Source organism: Protomyctophum parallelum, assembly GCF_964188405.1.
Source record: "Protomyctophum parallelum genome assembly, chromosome: 6".
In the NCBI taxonomy this organism is placed as follows: domain Eukaryota; kingdom Metazoa; phylum Chordata; class Actinopteri; order Myctophiformes; family Myctophidae; genus Protomyctophum; species Protomyctophum parallelum.
In genome coordinates this window covers 5866976-5893178 of record NC_139701.1, presented here as the reverse complement: position 1 = coordinate 5893178, position 26203 = coordinate 5866976, and the positions used below count along the sequence as shown (strand labels likewise).

General features: G+C 46.2%; 1 protein-coding gene across 1 annotated transcript in view; it reads right to left on the bottom strand.

Annotated features, from left to right (window-relative positions):
- psmd1 (proteasome 26S subunit, non-ATPase 1) overlaps positions 1–26203 on the bottom strand; it is a 68400-nt gene that overhangs the window by 5910 nt on the left and 36287 nt on the right. Inside the window, exons 17-20 of the mRNA XM_083767467.1 lie at positions 19978–20092; positions 15857–15973; positions 14032–14134; positions 8126–8295 (exon numbers count right to left, since the gene is read on the bottom strand). Of these exons, the coding sequence (XP_083623593.1) occupies positions 8126–8295; positions 14032–14134; positions 15857–15973; positions 19978–20092 (505 nt within the window). The remainder of the gene's footprint in view (positions 1–8125; positions 8296–14031; positions 14135–15856; positions 15974–19977; positions 20093–26203) is intronic.

Genomic DNA, 26203 nt, shown 5'->3' with positions numbered 1-26203 from the left:
CACGATAACAGAACTATTGCTTTGCTACTACTAAGTCGCCGGTAGTCCCGCGACCATTGTTGGTCGGAGCTGTGACGCGTGCGTTCGCCCTCCAGGGACTGCGACTTAATACTACTATTATTGTATCGTTTTCGAGTGGAGCTGGGCTTCACATCGTCTTCTTTCCCCGTGGGAACAAGGTAAGCAGACAACCCCTGTTCGCATAGGCTGCGTGCGCGCTGCTTCCCTGCAACACACACGGTTGCGTGCTACAAACGGCGACCTGAGCGCCCCGTTTTAGCACCCGTCAAAGTTGAACGGATAGCTCGTTCTCTTTGACAGCTTACGCTGTCTTGTTTTCCCACGAAGGCTGCGCCGCAGTGCTGGTGACGGCAAGCGTTAGCACTACCCGCTCCCAGCACGTGAGTCGACGCTAGTATTATTTGTTTACTACTTACCTATACTACTTATACTTATACTACTTATACTTATAAGTGTACTTATCTACTGCTATATTACTCTGCCTCTCTGAGCGAGTCTTTGCTGGCACTGGCCAGCTATATAGCACCGCCGCGTGCTACAAACGGCGACCTGAGCGTCCCGTTTAGCACCCGTCAAAGTTGAACGGATAGCTCGTTCTCTTTGACAGCTTACGCTGTCTTGTTTTCCCACGAAGGCTGCGCCGCAGTGCTGGTGACGGCAAGCGTTAGCGCTACCCGCTCCCAGCACGTGAGTCGACGCTATTATTATTTGCTTACTACTTATACTTATACTACTTATACTTATACTACTTATAAGTGTACGTATTTACTGCTATATTACTCTGCCTCTCTGAATGAGTCTTTGCTGGCACTGGCCAGCTATATAGCACCACCGCGAGGTTACGTCAGTAACCCCGGTTATATGAATTGGCTTGACTGATTTAGTCACTTGTTCTCAAATAGTGTACTTTAATTTCGGCACAGAGCCATTGCCACTTTATAGGTTGGTTTTTCTGAAATTATATATATATAACTATATCATTATATATCATATATACTGGTCTCTGCTAGAGCACCCCTTACCTGGCATAGGCGGCGTGCGCGCCCCCTCCCTCCAGCTAAGCGGCCTTTAGCAGCTACAGTAGCCTCTACTGGCACAGGCAGCGTCCGCGCTCCCTTCCTACCAGTTTACGGCTCCACCCCTAGCGACCACTAGCGTCCGCGCTCTGGGCTACATCTGCGGGTTTCCAATGGACGAACCCCGCCACCACCTGTGCACCTCCTGCCAGGCTCCTCTGCGGCCAGAGGATGGGCATGACCTCTGCCCTGGGTGCCTTGGCCCCCAACATCTGAGGGAGGCACTCGGTGACAACCCATGTCACGTGGACGCAGGAGCGTCCAATCTCTCTCGCCGGTAATGAAGGCTAACAAAACCCTCCCCGGACAGAAGGTACGTTATCGTTTAAAGCGGCGCTATCCCCGCTAAACAGACGTTCATATGATATCATATACTTATCATGGCATAACCTCCTGTGTGTAGGTAAAGGCTGCGTTCGCGCCGCCTCCCTGCTCTGCATACGAGGTCTGTTCGACTGTGAACGCTAGCGCTTATTATAAGCGACTATAAGACTTGCCGAAGGATAAGAACACTGTCATATTACCTTCGTTTGTTAAACACGCTACTTTTTAAGCTTTGTTTAGCCCCTGCTGGTGATGGCAAGAGCCTTGCTGGCCAAAGCCATATACCGATATTGGCAGCATTCAAGCTTAACTGCTTTTGCGAATAGCTGTATTGTTGTTGTTATTATCAGCCCGGTACAGGAGCAGCTTCCTGCGTCCTCCCAGGGTATTGATGTTGCTACCAGTATAGTTTGTAGCAAAATAGTATTAACAGCTACTGGTGTACATAGCCTGTCTGGTTGTTAACCCAGCTGGCCCCCAGTAGTGGGCCTAGCTGAAGCTGCTACCAGTATGTCTGGAGCTCAAAGCTCCATTAACAGTTTTTTGCATATACAGTGGGTGCAACCTGGTTTGTTCCCACAGGTCGGATTAGTGCCCCTGGGTACCTGTAGGTCCTATTAGCCCAGCTGGTCCCCAGCACAGAGTATCTGGCGCTGCTGACAGCGTAGCTCACAGCTGCTACCAGTAGCTTAAAGTTAAAGCTGTTTATGAACAGGCTATAGCTTGTCTTGTTTTTTAGTAGCCTAGCTGGTCTCCAGCATAGCTCTCTAACTGGTGCTGCTACCTGTAGTTGTAGCCCAAGCGCTTATTATACTATTGAAGATAAAAAGCTATCTGTATATAGCTTGCCTTACTGTTTGTTGGCCCAGCTGGTACAGGGCAGGCAGCGTATGCGCTCCGCTCCTCCAGCATACGGCCAGCTTGATGTTACTTACTACTAATCGTTTGTTAGCTCAAGCATTTATTAACAGCTATTGGTGTATAGCTTGTTATGTTCATTAGCTGCAGCTGATACAGGCAGCGTACGCGCTCCCTTCTTTCAGCAGGTGGCCCCTATCGGTGGAGCTATCGGTTGTAGCCTTTTCTCCAAAACTAGCTTGTGTCGGTTTATTTAACCGAACCTGGCTGGGGTAGGCAGCGGTAGCGCTCCCTCCTCCCAGCATGAATGCGTAGTAGTGCACACGTGACTAGTGTATTGGAAGTGTCTTTTGTTTCGCTCTGGACTAGCAAACATAAATAATAATGCACTGGAGTTTGGATAAGCGTCATAGTGCCGTGATAAACGGTCACATAGGAAACACTACAGCTGCTACATAGCAGCGTCCAAACCTTGACTGAAGGCTACTTTATTATCATAAATTATAAGTAAGCCTCCGCCGGGGGTACAGGTAGCGTAAAGCTCCCCTCCCCCACCGCGACCATGCAGGTCGCACAGTCTATCTAACAGCAACGTTTGTGTGCTGTTTCTATGATGCACTTTACATCTGGTTGAATCTCAAAGTGCTGCAATGAGCATTTGCATAAACGTAAATGCATATTCACATGCTGCGGCAGGTATAGCAGCATTCAGTTTTTCGATTAAGTCATTATATGCCGATCTAAGTTAAAGCCTCTGCTGGCACAGGCAGCGTACGCGCCCCCTCCCTGCAGCATATGGCCAACACCTAGCAAACCAGTAGCGTCCGCGCCCTGGGCTAGTTGGGACTGGTGTGCACCGGCCGGTCCAAAGGAACCGGTGCCACCACAACGGAGAGCACCCACTTTCGTACCTCGAAAGCCTCTGCTGGTACAGACAGCGTATGCGCTCCCTCAAGCATATGGCCAACACCTAGCAACCAGTAGCGTCCGCGCCCTGGGCTAGTTGGGACTTGTGTGCACCGGCCGGTCCAGAGTAACCGGTGCCACCACAATGGAGAGCTCCCACTTTTGTACCTCGTGTGAAGCTCTCCTTCAGCCGTGAGCCGACCTTGGTCCTGCCCCGTGTGCCAGGAGGAAAAGGTCTGACCGCTGACTACAGCAGATCCGAGAGGGCTCAGCTATCTGCGGAGTTGGCCCGCATGAGGGCCATGCTCACTTCAGATAACACCTAGGCACCTCGGAGGGTGCCGAAGCGCCTACCTCTCCGATGCCACAACTGACTCGAGGTTGATGTGCTCTCCCCGACAGCTTAAGCTACGCACTTCCATGACTATGAGGAAGATGCAGAAGGCGGTGCCTCCCAGGCATCAGAGCCGGCCTCCCACTTCTCAGCTCATGCGCATAGCCGTGGAACGCATACTAAAGCAGGCAGTCGGCTCCTCCAAGCGCCTTCTTCTTGCTGTCTTCGCCGTCCCCCACGCCTGTACCTGAGACAGCTACAGGCCTGCCGGGCGAACGATCAGGGCCCTCTCCCATCTCTATACCGATGGTGAAATCCTGGTAGCCCTGCCCTGATTGGGAAAAGTGTCCTGAGACAACCCGTTGCGACGTGACACTTTAATAGATTTGAACGCACAAGGCGATAAGGGCTGGCCTGGGTTACATGCCAGCCACCAAGCCTGTCATTGCATCCCTCATTGTGTTCCCCAACGAGGCCCGGCGGCAGAACGCTAGGTGACCTCGACCCCAGTGCAGGAGCACAGACAACCTGCTCACTGGGGCCTCCCGTTCACACTTAATAGTGGCAACGTTAATACTGGCTCAGTCACCTTTGGTGTGTCACTGGAGGCATTGGCGTCATGTCCTCAGAGCGTGGGCGGCTGATGTCCATCGTATCTCTAGCCCGTCGCCAAGTCGGGTTTTCACAGTCAAGCTTGACTGATGAGCCTAGGCCAACTCCCCGTAGTCTCCCTGAGGAGCCAGGAGCACTAGGTGGTTCAGCCGGGCGAGAATCGCCGGAGCGAACCATCCAGGGGGGGAAGACCAGGCTGCAGCTTGCAGGCCTACGACACATCCCGCCTCCCAAAGGGCCGAGCTCCAACATTGATGAAATCATCTTGACTGCCCTCGGAGCTCGCGTATCACCGCCGGCCCACACTAGAGGCCAGCGTGTTCCCTGGCGTCCCACGCAGGGACCTGACTGTGACTGTGACTTTCCGGGCTGTGCAGTGCCTTCTGACGCCAGCCCCCCATATCCGGCGGGTCAAAATGGCCATTATCAGCAACATGACGAGAGCCCTACTATCAGACCAGGAGTGATGTGTCCTCCTGCCCAAGGGCGCAACAGAGGCTGTATATCCTCAGTCACACTAAGGGAAGTCCGATCTACATACTTCCTCGTGACGCAAGACAGACGGGTGTCGACATGTCTTGAATCTGATGGGACCCAACAGGGTTATGAAGTTTATGCCAGTCTACTGGGCCGAACACGGCAATGTGCTGGAGCGGCAAGTGGTGCGCTCCGCTCTATAGCACACATTCTCATACTCATGGGACCTTAACCGGGTACTGGACGCCCTGTGCGGGCCTACCTTCGAACCCTTGGCACAGGCAGAGCTGAAGTGGGTGTCATGCAAGACAGCCCTTCTCCTGGCCATTACATCGGCAAAGCGCGTCAGTGAACTGCACGCTCTGTCAGTCAGCGAATCATGTCTGAGGTGGAACGCAGACGGCTCGGGGGTCACGCTGTGGCCAAACATAGCATTCCTCCCGAAGGTGCTGTCGCAGGCTCACCTCAACCGGCCTATCAGGCTGGCTCGATTCAACCCCCCACCTGGGGAGCTGACAGACAAACTGGAGCTGTTGTGCCCAGTCCGGGCCCTGAGAGCCTACATTGAAGCTACTGCACGCATCAGGCGAGCAGAGCAGCTGTTCTTTTGCCATAGTGGTGTGAACAAAGGCGGCGCTCCCTCCAAGCAGCGCCTGTCCCACTGGATTGTAGACACAATCAGCCACGCCTATGAGGCAAGTAACCTCCCCGTACCATCAGGGGTACGGTGCCACTCTACAAGGAGCATTTCCACATCATGGGCTGCCATGAGAGGGGTGCCCTTGGAGGACATTTGTGCCGCCGCCCCATGGGCTTCGGCAGGCACTTTCTCAAGGTACTACAGGGTGAATGTTGCCACTCCCCACCCAGTGGACGTGGCCCTCTTCCCCGAATCCTCCGGTTCTACCCTTTGAGGTCTGTAATCAGGATTCCTCGTGACTTGGCTGGTATAAGTCATTCAGTGCTTAAAGCACCGCCTCTGGCGGTCAGCAGGGACGAAATAGAACGATAGTTACGTATGTAACTACGGTTCTATGAGTCCTGAATGACCGCCAGAGGCACTCTTGTCACTCAGAATCCTCGTGTTCTCGCGAGAAGATTCTGTAGGGACTGAGCCCCGGATGACTGCCGGAAGTTATAGACGACTCCGGGTCATCACGGGGTCAACCGACATTGTTGGTATAAAATACTCGACTGCGCATGCGCGAAGGGACGTATTCAGTGCTTAAAGCACCGCCTCTGGCGGTCATTCAGGACTCATAGAACCGTAGTTACATACGTAACTATCGTTTTATGGTTTGTTCACTAGTGCATTTTATCACCGTCGATGCCTGGGATCTTGGACTCATCGCGCATCATTCTGGGTTCTTCTCTACCGTCAACCAGTCCAAATATGCATCCATATACGGTCCAGTCCCCACTTTGACCTGCACTGTGTTTGCAGACAGCCTTCTGATCACAGAGCTGCTAATCCTGCATCACAATACCTGTGGAAAGCCTGGTTTCCATTTTTTAACCATCCATCCGATTCAGTCTGCCTAATCCGAAACCATAAGCGGTCATTTCCACACACGCATAGACGCACGCACACAGACTGTTTTTGAAATCTGCCGATTCTCTCGAAACCAGAAATGCAGAGTGGCAAAGCTAACAGAACCCAGTGTACAAAATGGCCCAGACAATAAATGACTCCAGAAGATGGGTTGTGCTGCAGGACATACTGTATTGACTAGAAGGCATTTTCATTACAATTACTCTATAGTTCACCTCATTCTCTTCTGCACAGAGTCTCTTTTGAGCATTGCATTTAATGAGCATTGTGCTGACAATGAGAAGGTGCTCCCTGCCTACGTTGCATCTGATGGCTGCATCGAGCTTCGATTCTCGCTGGTGAATGCACACGTTAACTCACATCTAATGCATTACATTAATGAGAAATACATTCCATGTTGATTGTTTTTTATATTAGGCTATTCACTATTGCCGGGAAATAAATTCACATTCGCTATTAAATGTCATGTACAAAAGGCATATGGTCAGGTGACATTTTTGGAGTTGCCCATGCATCCACTCACTCGCTACATACAGTTTGCCGTCGCCTTTGCTTGTACGATATAACCATATGAATCTACTTAAAGGGAAACTTCACCCCCTTTTTGAAAAGAAAAACGATTGTTTTAATGACGTTTATAACATTTAGAACACTTTCTTGGGGGTCTCTGTTTGTGTGTAACATGTGGTTTTAGATGGTTTAGATTTGAGCAGTGAGCCCAGTGTCTCTGATGTCATGGACACGGGGCTCACTTACTTCCTGGACTACATGTCTCCATAGATTAACAGAGACGGCCCCGGATTTCTCCTCCCATCCACTTGCATTAAGTTGCTCAAAAGCACATGAGGCGATTTCACTCCTCCTTCCGGGTAGGAACAGAGTGCATTCTGGGATGGATTGGGCCAAATCGTGAACGCACTGGCCGTTGACTATCATAGCACGCGTTCACGTATGAAACAGCGTTCACATGTCATCATGAATGTGCACAATGATAGTCAAGCTAGCTCCAAGCTGAAATACCAAATTCGGCCATTATGTCCATTTCGCCTCAGGGTTTCCTCCGGGTGCCGTCTCTATTAATATATACTCTAAGGTTGTCTCAGTAAGACAGCCCTCCCCTATCCACAAGGAGGAGCATATATGTTTTTGCAAAAAGGGGGTGAAGTGTCCCTTTAAGTTTGCTAAAGTTACATTTATTAAGAACATGTGATGCAAAGGAATGACTGGTACAGAATTGTGGCATTTGCGCAGACTAGAATGCACTGCAAAATGACAATAGAACACATTTATATTCAGACACTCCTCCCAATGCTTACTTTTTCAAAACAGTGCACACTAAATGTGCCCTGTGGAGCAGGGCAGAAAGTCAGGTTCATTCAATGCTGTTGTTGGTAGTGGATTCTAATATCAGAGCAGAGGCGATGATTAGATTTCGATATAAAAATAACCAGGAGCCTCGCAGATTGCAGCTAACAACTGCAATCTGCAGACGGACAACAGTGTGACTGTTCTGTGTGGATTAGAACGGCTGGTGGAAAAGCCCTGCAGCGTGACAAATGTCATACCTAAGGTTATTGTCTCACAGAAATCCTTGGCTTTAAATTTGCCAAGAGCTAACTGTGTCCAAAGTCCCCAACGTGTCATGTTGATCCTGGGTGTACTGAACAGTATTATGCGTGTGGGGTCCAGCATCCCGTCATCCCTGGATGAAGGGGATCCCTTTTCATAGATCAGTCTATGAAAAGGGTTTAGTTTCTGGACATGCAATACATTTCGGTTGTTGCTTTGATATAGTGTGTGCTTAAATGGTGACTTACTTTTCCAGCTCCGAACCCTCTCAATACATTTGGAGAATTTCACACACGCAGAATTAGGCACAAATAATATGCACATGCATCTGTGTGCGACTGTGCGTGCATGAACGCTCGCACGCACATACCCACACTAGTCTAGCCAAGCACGTACCTTGAGGTCCTTGTTCAGTCCGATGATGGCGGTGGGTGTGAAGGCCAGCGACAAGAAATGGGAAAGGGGAAACCAGAACCAAAACTGGGTGAAGACCAGCAGACCGACTACTGACGGCATGTGTGTGTGGCCTGTCCTGGACTGAAGAGAGATGGTCACATTACGTCCACCTGGAATGGCGAGAGAAAGAACGATTACAGAATGTCGATGTTACCCATTATGACAATTTCAAGTTGGAACATTTATAGAATTACCTTATATTATTTTACGCAATTACCAACATACATTTTGTGCAACGATGCGCAAAAATAAACCAAAGTAAAGGACTCCATTTCCGTCCACGCTAAACCCCTTATCCCTAAACTTCTTTTTTACAATTTTGAAAAACATTTTTTAATCGTTAAAATAGCCAATCTACAAGCTCACATGTTGATGTAACATGATAGGAATATGGCTGTTGTGTCTGCCTGTTGTACATAAACCACCATCCTTGGAGCTAGGTCCAATTCGGTTGATTTAAATTTGAACGACATCTCTTCCCTCACTTTAAAATGTGAAAAAAGCAGTCTAAAGTGCTGAGCTTACAGGAAAGGCGGGCCAAAAGTAGGGGGGCTTAATGGGTGATCTTCAGGCCAAGCAACCCACTCAGGTTACCATTAGTCATTCACTGTATGACCTGCTGCCTTGGTAAGATTACACAAGCAGAGCAGAAAGTAACCTCCTCCCTGAAAAGGTCACTCAAACAATGACCTGCCAATGCCGGCTGCAGAGATGCATAGATTGAAGTCGTTTCCTGATAAAAGTGTGCACACACGAGAGTGCCAGACAGAGGGAGGGAGAGAGAGAAAATGTGTGTGATGTGCATGCAAGATAGATGAATGTGTGTGTACGTGCACACAGCCACACACACGAGTGTAAGTGTGCACACGTGTCAGAGGAGTTGATTGAAGAGGAGGTGATGAGTAAGAGTGGAGGGCTGCAGCTAACAGTGACACAATAAACAAGAGACCTCCCTTGACCTCCATGGGAGGGAAGCACAGGGAGGGCAGGATGAGAGGGGTGGGAGAACCACCAAGAAAACCAGGGTCATCTGTCCCTTTTTATACACACCAACCCCCGAAAAGGAGAAAACAACGGGTTACTAGGGAGTCGCCATGCTCCGGTCGACACCAATAGATCTCCCATAACCATCGCCCAGTGGAAACGGCCTCCAACGCCAGATCAACACAGACAATAGGGCTTAAATCATTGTCCGTTTCCTCGCTTTTCAGCCCCGCTCTGCCGTTCTGATGTCATGGAAGGGAGGATTGTGTGTCTGCCGGGTCATTCCAAGACTCAGTTTGTGTGTCATCTCCACCAGCCCGGTCCAATGGATTTACTGGGTGAGTCACTCCAGCATGTGTGTGGACATGGCACAACTCAAGTTGATTATGAGGCTCTTAAAACTGGAACGTTTGAGAGCATTTGGCTTAGGAGAGGAAGAGATGGGCTAGAGTCGGTCTTAGGAGAGGAAGAGATGGGCTAGAGTCGGTCTTAGGAGAGGAAGAGATGGGCTAGAGTCTGTCTTAGGAGAGGAAGAGATGGGCTAGAGTCTGTCTTAGGAGAGGAAGAGATGGGCTAGAGTCTGTCTTAGGAGAGGAAGAGATGGGCTAGAGTCGGTCTTAGGAGAGGAAGAGATGGGCTAGAGTCTGTCTTAGGAGAGGAAGAGATGGGCTAGAGTCTGTCTTAGGAGAGGAAGAGATGGGCTAGAGTCGGTCTTAGGAGAGGAAGAGATGGGCTAGAGTCGGTCTTAGGAGAGGAAGAGATGGGCTAGAGTCGGTCTTAGGAGAGGAAGAGATGGGCTAGAGTCGGTCTTAGGAGAGGAAGAGATGGGCTAGAGTCTGTCTTAGGAGAGGAAGAGATGGGCTAGAGTCGGTCTTAGGAGAGGAAGAGATGGGCTAGAGTCGGTCTTGCGGGGAGCTCTTTCGGGATATGTCGAGAAATTTTGGATCAAACATTTTGGATTCAATCGGTAATTGATGAGTCAGAGAGTAGAGACGCTATTTCAAGGTGGTGGTGATTGTGCCTTAATTTCACGATATCATCATGGGGAGAAGTACATACATCAGACACTGATCGGTGGTAAAGTAGTTCTGCCACAAAGAGAAATGATCACCATGGTTATTCTCACAAAACAGGCTGTCCAAAATAGGATAAAAGGCCTGTGTCATCATGGCATCTCGACTCTTACCCAAAATGTCAGAATCATAGGGAAAAAGGTGAACAACATGATATACGGTATAGTCTACCATAATTTCTCCTCAGATGGAACAGGGGGGTGTGTCAGTGTGTGTGTGTGTGTTTCCACACAGGCGACTAAAACTTCAGTATGCCCAAAGCTTCTAGTAGAAAAATAAATAATAAATGTGCTCAATTGTCGAAAAGCAACACGCCAAAACGTGCTTCTCAATCATTTGTTTAATCAAAAGAGTAATCAATAGAAAGATGGTCATGATAATAGATAGTCGCAACTGTTACGAAGGAACGAAGTGTCGCTCCGATCACGACATTATAAATATAAGGCCTAGCATGTTTACAGGTAGAATTAAGCTTGGACCTTTAGTTTGACTTTGACTATTGAACCCACCTGCTTCAAGAGCTCGCATTTCTGTCCCTTACTACTAAACTAAGGTGCGACCTCTCGGCTGTAATTCCCAGACCACATCTCGGGCTCTTGACTTAGAGCCTCGGTTACAGCAACCATATCGGAGCATGAACAAATAGATCAGTGGTGTAGAGACAGAAAGATGAGAGAGAGAGTGAATCAGGCAGAGAGGATGAGAGATGCTAGTGAGAGAGGGTAGAGTGAATCAGGCAGAGAGGATGAGAGATGCTAGTGAGAGAGAGTGAATCAGGCAGAGAGGATGAGAGATGCTAGTGAGAGAGTGAATCAGGCAGAGAGGATGAGAGATGCTAGTGAGAGAGAGTGAATCAGGCAGAGAGGATGAGAGATGCTAGTGAGAGAGTGAATCAGGCAGAGAGGATGAGAGATGCTAGTGAGAGAGAGTGAATCAGGCAGAGAGGATGAGAGATGCTAGTGAGAGAGAGTGAATCAGGCAGAGAGGATTAGAGATGCTAGTGAGAGAGAGTGAATCAGGCAGAGAGGATGAGAGATGCTAGTGAGAGAGAGTGAATCAGGCAGAGAGGATGAGAGATGCTAGTGAGAGAGAGTGAATCAGGCAGAGAGGATGAGAGATGCTAGTGAGAGAGAGTGAATCAGGCAGAGAGGATGAGAGATGCTAGTGAGAGAGGGTAGAGTGCCAGAGACAGAGGATTGAGATCATTAAGCATTGGAATAAGTGAAAAAGAGGGATTTTGGTCACAACCCCAGTGTAATAAGCACCAGAGATGGTGAAATGGATCTTTATTGGCTTCTGCCTGTCACATTAAATACATGTACCCTGGCCCCTCAGACAACACACTCCAGTACACGTCTCATAACCACACAACACTAAAACACCACCATGCCTTAGCTCTGGCATTCACCCAGGCAGCCAGCATGTGTTTCATAGTTCACCCGTCCTGTACCCAGAGTCAGACAGTGCGTTCTTCGCGGTCTTTGTGTGTGTGTGTGTGTGTGTGTGTGTGTGTGTGTGTGTGTGTGCCCATGTTCGTGACATGGAGGTGAGGAGGAAGGGAGTCTGCTATCTGCTTAATGACCCCGTGGTCAGATCTCATCTGGAAGCTCTCACGCAAAAGAGTGTGTGAAAACTGTATGTGTTAGAATGAAAGTTGTGTGTGTGTATTAGAGTTCTCAAACTCTGTCCGAACCCGACCAGGCCCGACCCGACCCGACATTTTAGGGCCGGGTCGGGCCTAAAATCTATGCTAATCAGTAGGGCCGGGCCGGGCCTGGGACTCCATGAAAAAATATATATATATTGAATTTGTTTAGAATAATAAAAATAATAGTTCTGTTCCGTCTGTTTGTGTATTTATCTATTATGAAGATGGTGCTGACTGGCGTTTCACTTTTTCTCTGTGTAGAGTTCTCAAATTCTGCACAAACCCGACCAGGCCCGACCCGACCCGACATTTTAGGGCCGGGTCGGGCCTAAAATCTATGCTAATTAGTCGGGCCGGGCCGGGCCTAGGGCCTGATCAGTTAGGGCCCAGTTAGGGCCGGGCCTTAATTTTCGGGCCCGATGAGAACTCTAGTGTGTATGTGGATTTTATTGATAATATATAACATCAAAAAGCGTATGCAATACGTTTAACAAAAAAAAAAAGTAATGGGATTGTATTTATTTAAAACCTTGAATAATTAGGTTGAACACCATGGGCTGCCATGCTAAGTGGACAGATGGGTGGGCCATCTGAACGCTCTCCAGACTTTGAAGTGGGCCCGGGACCAGAAAGGGTTGAAAAAGCACCACTTCAGATGGTTCTTGACTTGGGGGTAAATTTGCAACACCTGATAGTGTATTTGGACAGCACAGTGTAAACACACAGGCGGATTGCTGCTTTCTGTCTAGCTTAACACAGACTGCGTGTGTGTGTGTGTGTGTGTGTGTGTGTGTGTGTGTGTGTGTGTGTGTGTGTGTGTGTGTGTGTGTGTGGGGGGGGGGGGGGGGGGGAGGGTAGATCATGCAGTGGATTTACAAAAGCACAAGCGCTGTGTGTTTTTGGTAAATTCAATGCATGATCTGTGTGTGTGTGTGTGTGTGTGTGTGTGTTAGAGAGCACATTGTGTATATATTATACACCCATGTGATGATGTGCAGCCCTTCGGGACCTTGCACGCACACACACACAAACACACGCTGTGTGTGTGTGTGTGCTGCTCGACGTGTCCACAAACGCATGCACACACAAACACGGAGGCCATCAGACAAACAGCAATCACTGGAGAAATAGCGACCGGGGCCATATGGCCGAGCTGGAGGCAAGGAGCTGCCAGGCGCTAATGCACCTTAACATGATTTGTTCCAGAGTGAGTGCAGGGTGGTCAGCTGGAGAGAGAGAGAGGGTGTGGGCTGTCCAGGGTTCTGTGTGAGGACTCAGGATTCAAATTGATCCAAGGCACACACACGCGCACACACACACACACACACACACACACACACACACACACACACACACTAGGGCTGTGAATCTTTCGGTGTCCCACGATTCGATTCCGATTCTTGGGGGTCACGATTCGATTCAACTCGATTCTCAATCCAAAAACGATTTTTTTAAAATTCAAAAGCATTTTCTTTCCAGATTCAAAACTATTCTCTATTCAAAATGATTCTCGATTCAATACATAGGATTTCATCACAATCTACTCCAGTCAACTGAAGTGACTGTACTACAGTAACTACAAAATGACTGCAGACATGATGTTAACTGTGATTATTAGGGTAAGCTTACATTTCATGATATCACAGACACCATGTAGTGAAAACTCCTGTAACTGTAACCAGAATTTATTTTTTTGGAAATTATGAATCAATTTTTAATCGCCCATAACGGGAATCGCGATTCTAATTCGAATCGATTTTTTTTGACAGACCTAACACACACACACACACACACACACACACACACACACACACACACACACACACACACTTCACCTTTTTATGTTGTTTCGTAAATTAACGCCGTACTTCGTTGTACAAAAAACGCATGCTTGTAGATTTGCCATTTTCCACAATTTTCAACATGTCCAAATCAAAGCGGTTAAGTGTGTGCTTTACAAATATTGAACCAATGAAACGTATTAACCAGAGCCTGTTGTGACTAAATAAGTCCCCCCCCCCCCACCCACCACAATATACATTTAGTTATACACAAAAGACACTAATTCTAGTCTCACAGTTCCAGACTTTCACAAAACCCAATACCCAATTCAGTTATTGAAAATGAGCCCTTCAACTGACCTGCATCCAGGATACCCTGTGCCAGGATAGCGCCGAACTTAGCCATGACGTCATCGTGTTTGTCATTGATCACCTTGGAATACAGCTGCCTGAACTGGTTCACCTGGGACGAACACAACAGAGACAAAACACAATGTAACTGTCTGCAACGTCCCTCCCTCCCTCCCGTTCCGATACGCTTCATTTGAAAACGTCCATAAAATACAAGCATGGCTCTGCAGGAGGTTAGCCGTTCTGCAGAGACCGTGCTAACAACACAACAATAACACATTGAGGTCAAACCTGTTGGAAAGGGCTAGAAGTTGCAATTGGAATGCTTAAGTTGAACCCTTTATGTGAATCTATGAATACAACACTACACATCCATACTGACATGCTGGATGTGGGCCTTTAAATCTCAGACACCACTTTGACGTTGTGTTAATGTACAGTATATGTAGCTAAGTCCACTGTTTGGATGTAAAGCAGGCGTCTGTCAGAATTTAATCTACCTGAGAACATTTTTATTTGAACATCTGGGAAACCTTTCGTGGCCGACAATGCATGCCAAGGCACACAGCTAGGACTGACATTAAGCCTGGGACTCCCTTATTATCCTTTAATAACCTTAAGAGCACAATGATTTATACATTTAAAACGAAAAAAGAAAGGGGTTTCATGAGGGCCACTTTAGGAGAGGGTAATTCTTGGTTTATTTTCCAAGCTCCATTTTATGTTTCCCCTCTTCATGCTTATTACAGAGTATTCAGGGCCGGTGTAGCATGGCTCGAATGCAGACACGGCTCAGCTTCACGGACAAGCTGAATTCCTATCCGAGAGTTGAGTTATTCCACGAGCCGCCTTGTTTGTGAATCAGTCGGAGAATGGCAGCAAATTCACATTTCTATGTGTAATCAACGGTATTGAGATTAGTGCGTAAGATTTGCCTGCAATGATTAGTTACACCTTCAAACTGATTTGGGGAAGAAGGCCATGATTCACCACAACAGCACTGCAGTGTGTGTGTGTGTGTGTGTGTGTGTGTGTGCGCGCGCGCACAAGAGTAAGATTGTTTATGTCGGCATAATAAACTACAGGTGTACGACATGAAAATAAAAATGGGAGAATAAAAGTCGAGGTGGTGGTTGGTCGGTCGCCAGAAGTGTGTACATAAACAGTACCACGCACACACACACACACACACACACACACACACACCCATCACTCACGAGCCACACCAATCTCATTAACATTGACATTAAGAGTGCTGAGTGCAACAGAAAGAGGGCAGAGCTAGCAATTACACAGGCTGGGGCCAAAGAGTAAACACAGTTGTGGGTATAATGCCTCCTAACTCTTCAAAAGTGCTCTTGCTCAATCCCACATACCACAGTGAGCTCAAAACCACCGTTGTCTGTGAAACATGGGTCTGGCATGTCTTAACTTTATGTGACAACGCCATATAGAGTATGATGCACTGTGCGCCGTTACGGCATGGGAGGGACAGACATCTTCCCTCTGCTCAGTGACATTGCTTTATTAAAACGTACTCGATTCATTTTCACGTGTGCATTTCCAAACTGTTCTTGTTCCTTCCTATTACTCTCCATCGCTAAACTTTAACAAGTAATCTGTAAATAAGTAAGTAAGCCTTGCAGAGTACATCCACCCAGCCATGATGTCGTATGTCGTAGGGACTTGGCATCAAGGGTTGGATTGGGTGTAAAAGTACCAAGCAGGGGAAGCATTGGGTCTCATTTTGATAGTCTTTGGCAGAACCCGTCCAGGGAAACAAACCCTGACCTCTCCATCACAGAGGGACTCAGGAGGATCACGTTATACATACCTTGGGACAGGTGACTTCAGTCTGTTGGATCATGATGAGGGCAGAGGAGATGAGGGCTCCCTGTCTGACATAGTTCACTGGATCATTGGTCATGGGCTCCAGCAGGTTGATCGCCTCCTGAGAGATAAAGGAAAGGGTGATCAATGGTAATACAGATACAATCAAAGGAGAGGAGGAAATACTCTGTTGTGGCATTGCTCATTATCATTAATCATTTCTTTATCTTGCCCTACATTAATTTGTTTCTCCATTTTTCCAAGTTTATGTCTAATATATTGTGGGGTGTCGCTAGGCAACCGACCGCCCAGTGAGCATACTAGCCCAGACAGCCAGTGGGGAAGAGGCGGAGCGCAGCCAAGAAGAACACGCCTGCTCCGCCTCGTCATTGAACAGAAGTACTACCCCGCCTACCTATCAGTTCAAGGCCAAGCGTACGCACCTGTGACACCTTCCAGGGAAGGATAAAAGGGAAGGACTGACTGCCTCTGCGCTCATTCCCCACTGACTTCTAAGAGGGACAGTTTGGGCATGCTCGGCGGTAAGCGATATCTCACCCATTCCCTCACCCCAGGCTTATATCCATGTTAATGCGAGCATCATATTAAAATGCGTCTTTCTCCTCCTCTATAGGTAACCCGCCACCCCGAACGAATCTGTAGCGACTACGACTACGAGAGAGAGAGTTCCACTACCCCAGGGGAACATTGACAGGGAACAAAGTACCTGTCAGCCCGGGGATTCAGAGTGTTATTATATACAGCGCATAGGCGCAGTTAGGGAAAAGGACTCTTAACTGCTATTCCTGCCTGTCTGACAGACGCCAGGAGAGAGAAGGATTTCTGTTATTACAAAGACATTTCTGAGTTTGCATTTAATGCCGCGCTATTGAAAGAGAGTCTGTAACAATAAACGGCCGTGGTGGCCCACTCTGATCCTGCCTTGTGTGTAGGTGTCCACTCAGTGCTCACGATAGATCTAGATCTAGAGACATAGATATAGAGTTGGCCTCATACAAATCTACCACCACTGATGTGGGACAAAATAAAAAAGGTTTCCTGGACTGCTCATGGGCATGTCTGCCAAATGAAGTAGTTGAATAATAAATTCCATTAGACTTAAAATCCTTATTCTATGTGAAAGATGCAATTTCTTAGATGTCAAAAAGACAAATGCTGTTAGCTTTCTTTCGAGGATACATCGTAAAACCCTGGCTCCATGCACGTTGAGGCTGTAAGGAAACAGTCCTTGGGGACACATTCCTGGGGGATAGCGTTGTAGCATATTCACACAGTATAAATCACAGTGACCTCACCACCCCACACATTTATACAGAGCTTTCCTGAGAATTATTCCTCGAGTGCTGTTCCTGGGAGAGGCAAGGCTTGTGGAGCAAGCTGTGCGGCGGCCAAAATGTCGGTTGCTAAAAAACATGCATTTACTTCAGATCTTTATCACGAGGTCCAAGCCAGAGACCATGTTGCCTCTTGCAGAGCCATTATGAAAGCACACTTGATGATACACACAGGGTCATCGGTCAAACAAAAATGTTTGTGGGAAGAGAGGTAATGGGTATGCAATGGCTGTCTCGTCATCACAACGAGACAGCCTAAAGGAACGTCTCCAACCCTCTGGCTGTATTCTCTGGTTTAGTCTGCAGGGTGGAATGATCCCGCCAAGGCCAAACCATCTTCAGTTTCTTCTCATGGTCTGCCGTGTATGAGGAGAGTCTCTTGACTTTAACCAATTCTGACCTGAGATCAGATTCTAAAAATGTCTTCTGACATCCTGACAGTTTTCTGAAAAAGCTATGTTTCTATGTCAGTCGTTCTTAGATTTTAGCAGACCTACAAGCTCGTAGCGCGCCACTCGGTGGCGCGCTACGAGCTTGTAGATCTGCTATTTTTCAATAGCTAAAGCATAACATAATGCGAACACCAAAAGGGGTTCCCGAACAAAATGGGTTAAGTAATTTCTCCACTTCCCCTTTTGTTCTGGGCAGCTGTGGGCCAATAATGACTGTAACGCACACCGCCAAACCCACGGAGGGAGGGAGACACACGCTCAGACGAGGAAAGAGAAACAAATGAGGACAACACAGGGGGAAGTAAAATAAACCGTGCTTTCCCCTCTACCGAACGGCTGGAGATATGGCCCGAGCGTTAAGCCAACACCAGCCTATACCACTTCCTGTTGCTGATTGGTTGTCGGGGGTTTTAATTGCAGGTATTTACTGTCAGGGCCAATCAGCAGGGCAGGTTGAAGCAGAACATGGGGGTGCCCTTTCTTGGCCCTCTCACCGTCATATCTTGCAATGTTCCCGTTTTTTGTGGCGCTCGAGTGAGTTTTCATTCTACAGTGACTGGTTGAAGCGCTCCATAAACAAACGGATCGGTGTGGAACACAAACTGGACCACAGATTCCATTTTTCATTCTTAATACATATTTATAAAGCTGTATCAAATGACCATGTTTTGACATTCAGCTATTTCAAATAGCTCACATGAGGTTGCCCAAATTATACTCTCACCGCCACATGGCGGTGTTGCGTCGTATTTTCAGGGAGCTACACCATTGTGTGATGAAGTATACATTAAACATCTTGACCATTTCTTGGTGAACATATTTTCGCCTAGTAATTCATTTTCAAAGTTGAGGGGGCGATTATTACGCAGGCGTATTTTCGTGGGCGCAGTCCTGTGCAATTGTCGCACGTGTGCTCGTTTTGTGCACACCACGCCCACGAGCGGCAAGACCTGTATTGTGGCGATTGTGGATTTTCTTTTTTACGCTATGCATCTAATCCCCCCCCCATCTCATCCCCTCATGAGCAGCCCTGTCGTTGATCCAGGCGTCACCCGCTCCCCGTTTGAAAAGGGCCTTTAGTCCACGGTCCCCATTTTATCAAATGTTCTCTCTAGGACCCCAATCTGCACTGTAAAATGTTACACTGTGATGCGAGAGCAAAATTGTTCACCTTGTGAATATGAATAATGACGTTTTTTTTGTTTAGTTTCTTTGCTTCATCAGTAAGGCCTGCGTCACAAAACAGTTGCATCATCCAACTGTATTTTGCTCTGAAGACATTGTTAGCTTTGATTTGACAGCTGAAAAAGATAGCTGTTGCTCAGCAACTCCCCGGGGAGGCTGCAGAAGACGACACCGCTCCAAATCACTTTAGATAAGGCTGACAAATGAGCTTTCATTTGCCCGTGTTTAAGGATTTAAGGTCATTTCAGCATCAGTGACGCACGTGTTGTTGTTACCACAAGGGACTACAAAGAGGGTGATGAGGATGAATAGGGAGAAGCAAGGCTGATGGCTGCGGCCAACGCAGGTCATATAACTCTACAAAGACTTTTCCATTTTTCCCCTCACAGCCCATTGAAGAATATTTTAATTCTGGGTTTGAGCATCATAGTGCACTTCAATGACATGTGAATTTCCCTCACAGGATCACGGTCTGTCTATAGTAGTAGGGAGTGAGTCATGATAGTCCTCGACTACCAACTCTTGAGTCACAGGCTTTCTGCCTTCTCACCGTATTGAGACACACATTAATAGGCAGGCTAGACTAGAACTGAATGGCTGGGAAATGGAAATTAAGAGTTTACATGCATGCATAAACTTTCCTTAATGATTATATCTGGTTTCAGTATTCATTTATGATATTGTTTCATACCGATACATGGCCAAAGCATTTCCGGTCTGAATGGGTTCAGTCCATGATTGAGGCTCAAGTGAAGAACAGGCAAAAGACTTTCCTTCATAGCAAGTAGCCGCTAGAAATACGGCTACACGATTAATAACTGTATAATTGCATGTCACAATTTAATTTCCCCGACTTAACGAGAATGTTGGTGCATCAACAACAATGAAACACTTCAATTTATTTAGGACACCTGTTGTGCACCCACAGTCCCACACCAAATTATGCGGCAATAAACTCCTCCACACAGAAAGGCCCTATCGCCAACCCCCGTCTCGGGTATGGGCACTGATGACGCGGAGGAGGGAACACGCCGCCAGTGCCCACAGCGTCCCCAGCGGGAATCGAACGGAAGGTACTTTCAAACCATTTATTGGTCCCACTCCCGGACCCTAAAGAAAAGAGAAGGACTGACCTTATTGCCAGTCCCGGCGCAGCAGATGCCCAGGGCCATGGCTGCTCCACAGCGGACATGGGGGTTGTAGCTCTCGGACAGCAGAGACACCACACTAGGGCATTGTTCTGGAGTCCTACACAAAGACACAGGCAGTGGAAACTGAGAAGATATTCATTGTTAAACCTCTCCCCCCCCCCCCCCCATCCATTCATTGACAAATGTTCTTTTCTGTAGACAAATGATGAAAGGTAGTGTAAAAGGAAAAAAAGGAAAGCTCCTGTGGTACACACTTAACCCATTTTGACCTGAGATCAGAATCTAAAAATGTCTTCTACATCCTGACAGTTTTCTGAAAAAGCTATGTTTCTATGTCAGTCGTTCTTCGATTTTTCAAAAAATAGCAGACCTACAAGCTCGTAGCGCACCACTCAGTGGCGCGCTATGAGCTTGTAGATCTGCTATTTTTCAATAGCTAAAGCATATCATAATGCTAACACCAAAAGGGGTTCCCACCCCAAAATGGGCTAAAGACATTCATGAATCACAAAAACTAATCGATAAATAATTAAAATCACACCTGTGTGAGACAATGGCGTAAAACTGGCCATTCATTGTCAATGGCATTTAATGTTTGTGTTAGGACAGGGGTTTTCAACTGATTGTGAACCAGGGACCACCACCCTGACTTATATCAACCTGGGGACCACTATTGTGTTGGGTGGGGATATGGGCTAAGATTAGTGCTTTTGTAAGTTAACACTTGCTATGCATCCCGTATACATCCCACTGTTTCTCAACCGTTGACTACTCGGTAAAATGTCCTAATGACTCAACCAGACAATCCGGTGCACTTCCCCCTTCTTGTGATTCTAACTCCCTTTTTCTGTTGAATTTCTTGAACTCCAACTTGTCAGTAAATGACTACATGGATGGACTCATCATAGGTCACCAGGTCATTCAGTTCATGGTTTCTCAACTAGTGGAAAGAACATTTAAAACAAATCAACAAATCCTACATTACTAAATGCATGGTAAGGGACCACATGCAATACCTCCACGGACCACCAGTGGTCCACGGACCACCTGTTGAAAACCCATGTGTTAGGACAATGACGTAAAACTGGCCATTCATTGACAATGGCATTTAATTTAGTTTGTGTTTACAGTAACTTTACACACCCCTCAAATAGCAGGTACATCAAAAAAGGAAAAATATAGGAATGTTCCATGCAGTACAGCAGACTTAACCGTTTCAGTTCATAGGACGCCTGAGGCCGTCATAAGGATCCCGAAATATTAGTGCCTACGACGTCTGTGGACGTCCTAGCGACGTCCCAGCGACGCGGGGCGAGATAAGAATATTCAGATTTTTTTTTTGGCTTTTCGCTTTACGTACGCTAACGCTCAGTGCAATTATTAGCTTGTCATTGACTCCCATGTTAGCGCGGCGGAAAGAATGTCTCGTATCTCCTAATCCAAGGCGCTCTCCGTGGTGATGAATGGATCGATATGCTGGCGCTTCATTTCTGCTCCTCATCCGTCTCTCCCGCAAAATATGAACGTTTTTTGGAGCGTAAAAAAATTTATTAAGATGATCGGGGATGTGAGGTCTCTTTGTAAAGTCAACTTTTTTAGTGTTTCCGGTTCATGGCTTTCAGAGTAAAAGCGATCAGACAACTCTGGCACCCCGGAGCTTCTATTTTGATGCACTTTCGGCACTGATTTTGATTCCTTATGCGTTGATTCCATCATATACAATCATGTTATAGAATATAACTTAAAAGTATAGCTCAATTAGGAAATGTCAAGCAAGGTTAGAGAATAACTTTTAAAGCTCTTTGACACATCGATGCAGATTATTCCCTAGTCAAAACCTTGGTAATGAGCAGACATGTTTAACAAAGCACTGAAATCAGGCCTCCCTCGATACAAAAACAAGTTCCACATGAATCACGGATGAAGTTATTTTAGGCCTAAAGTAAATTGCCACGCGAGTGTAAGTCAGACCAATAATTATCCATAATAATTAGCATTATCATGGTGGTTGATCTCGGTCAGGGCCTTCTTTGTAGAGGCTCATCAGTCATCACTGCTGTGGATCATTCTATAAACCGTATCCCGTTGTCACAAAGGGCAGGGCAGGGCAGGGCAGAGAGCTTTATGTCATTATAGAAAAATTGTCAAGGCAACAGTCAGATGCCATCATTGCAAGGCGCTACGGGGCTAAAATGCTGTACTTCAAAAGGCAGTGCGGTCATGGGGCAAATCCAGCACCAACAGTGAACAAACAGTCTTTCATGGGTGTTAAACCTGGAAACACTATTTGTGTAACTTTTTGTGAGTGTGTGCGTGTGAGAAATAAGGCCTGTGATTTATGGCTATGACAGTTTGCCAATCTTCAGGGGGGGACTGAATACGGTGTCCTCAGAAATGTTACTAGATTGAAATATTTGGCTGGAGCTATAATGGAAATACATGGCTCTGTAGCTTACCGCAATGTCTTTCACCGCTGGTATAAACCGGTATGTATTTAACTGCCGACTGAACTGCACATTGAGCCAAGTCATTTAACCCATTTAGGCCTGACGTCGACATTTTAAAAATGTATTATTTTTAATGTATTTTTTAATGTTTCTATATCAGTGGTTCTCAATATTTCATGTGAAGGACCCCCAAAAATATATGAAATTGGCCGCTGACCCCCATCTGAAAATGTGTTGTTTCAGGGACCCCGACAGAAGCAAAGATTTGAGTTAAAAAACGTTCGCTCTGAAAGAGTATATGTTCAAAGCTTTGCACCACATGTTCATGATTTTTCTAAAATAGCAGACCTACAAGCTCGTAGCGCGCCACTCGGTGGCGCACTATGAGCTTGTAGATCTGTTATTTTTCAATAGCTAAATTATAACAATGCTAACACCAAAAGGGGTTCCCGCCCAAAATGGGTTAAGATGTACAGTAAGGGAGGTATGTAACGTAAACCATTCATTTAAAAAAAGCTAAAAAAATAAACAGAACTAATCTGTCAACATAAATTGTCAAGTGAAATAAACAGTGATGGAACATCAAGTATCTTAAAAGAGACTTGAGAGATTGATAATGACCACAGAGGACTTCTAGTAATGTCTTACTGGCTCCAAAACTGTGGAATGCACTTCCCATTGCAGTCAGAACTGCAGCATCACTCCCAATCTTCCGCCGTAGCCTGAAAACCCACCTTTTCAGACTCCATCATGGCCCATAGCACTTACCCTAACCCCTTAGATAGCATTTCTGTTGGCTTAGATAGCATTTGACACAGACTTATAGCATGTTATGTAGACAGCACTATAATTGTATTGTATATAGTCATAGCACGCCATAGTACATATGTATAGCATAGTAGTAAATATGTATAGTTTATATGTATAGTTTCATTATATAGATATTCCACTGTTACTTTCTTAGCTTACGCATGTTTCATGATAAATGCTTTTATGTGATGTATTCCCATGCTTTTGTTCTTGCTTAAATGTAAGTCGCTCTGGATTAAGAGCGTCTGCTAAATGCCTAAATTGTCTTACTGGGGTATGCAGTCTAGAAAAGTTATTTTACAGTCAGAGGAATTACCAGTCAATATTCTGATTAAACTGCCGATTAACCACAAGAGCGTTCTGCCTGTGTGTAGCTCTGTGCAACAAATGGCACCATTCCCACATAATGTACATACAGCACATGGGATTGGTCTCTGTGACTTTGGTGCATTAACCCATTCTGAACGGGCACCCATTTTGGTGTCAGCATCATGTTATGCTTTAGCTATTTAAAAATAGCAGACCTACAAGCTCATATCGCGCCACCGAGTGGCGCGATACGAGCTTGTAGGTCTGCTATTTTTGAAAAATCGAAGAGCGACTGACATTTTTTTAATCTGATCTCAGGTCAGAATGGGTTCATCAGACCAGTGTGTGTCCGGCGGAAACCTCGTATGAATCTGATCTCAGGTCAGAATGGGTTAAAGTGCAACAACAGTAGTATAGAAACATTTCACTTTATTATTATCTATTTACAAAAAAATATAAAGATAGCCAAAAATAAGCTAATGTATACTATGGTCTAGAGCAGAGGTGGGCAACTGTCTGAGATTAACCATAGCCATACATACCATACCTTGGGTTTTCTGTCGAGCGCGGAGCAATTTAAATGAAAATATTCAATCACATTACCAATACATTTGCCGTTTAATCACACTTAGACTCGCTGCCTGGTTTGAACGTGAACCCAACAAATCATTATCAGGAGCAGCACAAGCTCAGATTTCCCCCATTACATCATTCACCTGCATTAATATTCACTGTGCAGGAAAATATGGCAAATGAAGGACATGATGATGTTACCATGTGTTTTCTTCTCGCATGAAGACTTTCAAGGCAAACTACTGATCACCAGTGACAGAATTGCAGCCAGTAGCTATCAAGTTAAATTTATGGACCGGCAGCCGGTTCCCACTTTTGTTTTGTTGCCTACAGACGGCAACAGATGTTTAATTTGCTTTTCTTTTCTTTTGATATGCATAGCACTGTTCTTTCCAGCTTGTCAAGCTTGCCTAGGGCTAGTATATTTTTTTATGATTAAAGCGCAAATAACATGCATTTTAAAACTGCTTTTAATATTTAATATCATCTTGTCTATGTCCCTCAAAGTTATTTCTAATGGTTTGAGCCTCAATCACCACTCTGATATAACCAGTCCTTTGTCATTTCTTTCTGGACTTTGAAAGCAGTTTTAGCTGCAGTACCACAATGTCCTGAGGTGGTGGGGGGCGCTGTTATGCAGATTATTTAATATTTGAGTCATTATAATACTGATGCTAGATCAAACCGGGCTTATTTCCATTCCATGCCAGCTTGGAAAATCAACAATGGTGGAGATTGTAAACGAAGTGGAAATGCAAATTTGGAACTGAAGACTGAAGAAGAGGAGGAATTATACAAAGTAGGGTGACATTGATGACATCACGATGAGGACAAAATCAGTTGAGCTGTTCCTGAGAGCAATTTCCATTAAAGCACCCGATATGATTATGAAAGCTTGATTGTTCAAAATTGGTTATTTGTGGGGATAGAAAACACATATGGGAGCCCAGAAACCCCCACAAAATTAAGGAAAAAGTTGAATTTTATGTTATAGGTCCTTATCGACCTAGTCTATGCTCGAATGAATGTCATTATCATCCTATGAATGGTAAATGGTGCATTTATATAGTGCCTTTATCCAAGGCGCTTTACATAGATTGTGCATTACATTCACCCATTCACACACACATTCACACACCGATTGTGGCGGAAGCATTGCAAGGTACCAACCAGCACATCGGGAGCAATTTGGGGTTCAGTGTCTTGCCCAAGGACACTTCGACATGTAGACAGGAGGAGCCGGGATTCGAACCGCCGACCCATGGATCATTGGACGACCTGCTCTACCTCCTGAGCCACAGCCGCCCCCCTATCCTATGCTCTAAACATTGGTGGTTTTCACTGTCTGGCAATGGTAGATCTTGCAGATCTTGTGTCCAAAAAAGGTTGCCCAAACCTGTTGTAGAGGCTGGCAATGTAGGTAGAAAACCTTGATTACTGCGGAGTGTGGATTTTTTGGATAAAAGCATCCTATCTGAGTGACAAATTATTATACATGTGAAAAGTGTGCTTTTTCCATAAAATAATCCACCAACCATGGTTATTTCCATTCAGGGAACCCCTTTTAGCATTATGTTATGCTTTAGCTATTGAAAAATCGAAGAACGACTGACATAGAAACATGGCTTTTTCAGAAAACTGTCATTTTCAAACATTTTTGAGAATCTGATCTCAGGTCAAAAGGGGTCAACAAACCAGCAAAACTGTACCCTGAGATAACACTAACATTCTAGCCATCCCCTCCAATACTATATGGACCACTGTACTGTACTGTACCGGGTTATATTTCCCATGTCAGAGCCAGCTCCTCTTCCCCACCATCACATTTTCCTGGCTCCAGTCGAACCTATCATCTCACCATGAGAAACATCCTTGTGTGTTCTTCAAATACCTTTGACAGACCCCGACCTCAAGCTCAGGCAGCTGTGTCAAGACTGTTTCCTTAAACAATTTACACAAGGTGATTATCCCCCCCCAACCACCACCGGCATCCACCAACCTTCTCCATGCTGGGTTTGAACCACAGACGGAGGGAGTGGGCTTCACAGACGGTATAACACAGCCCAACA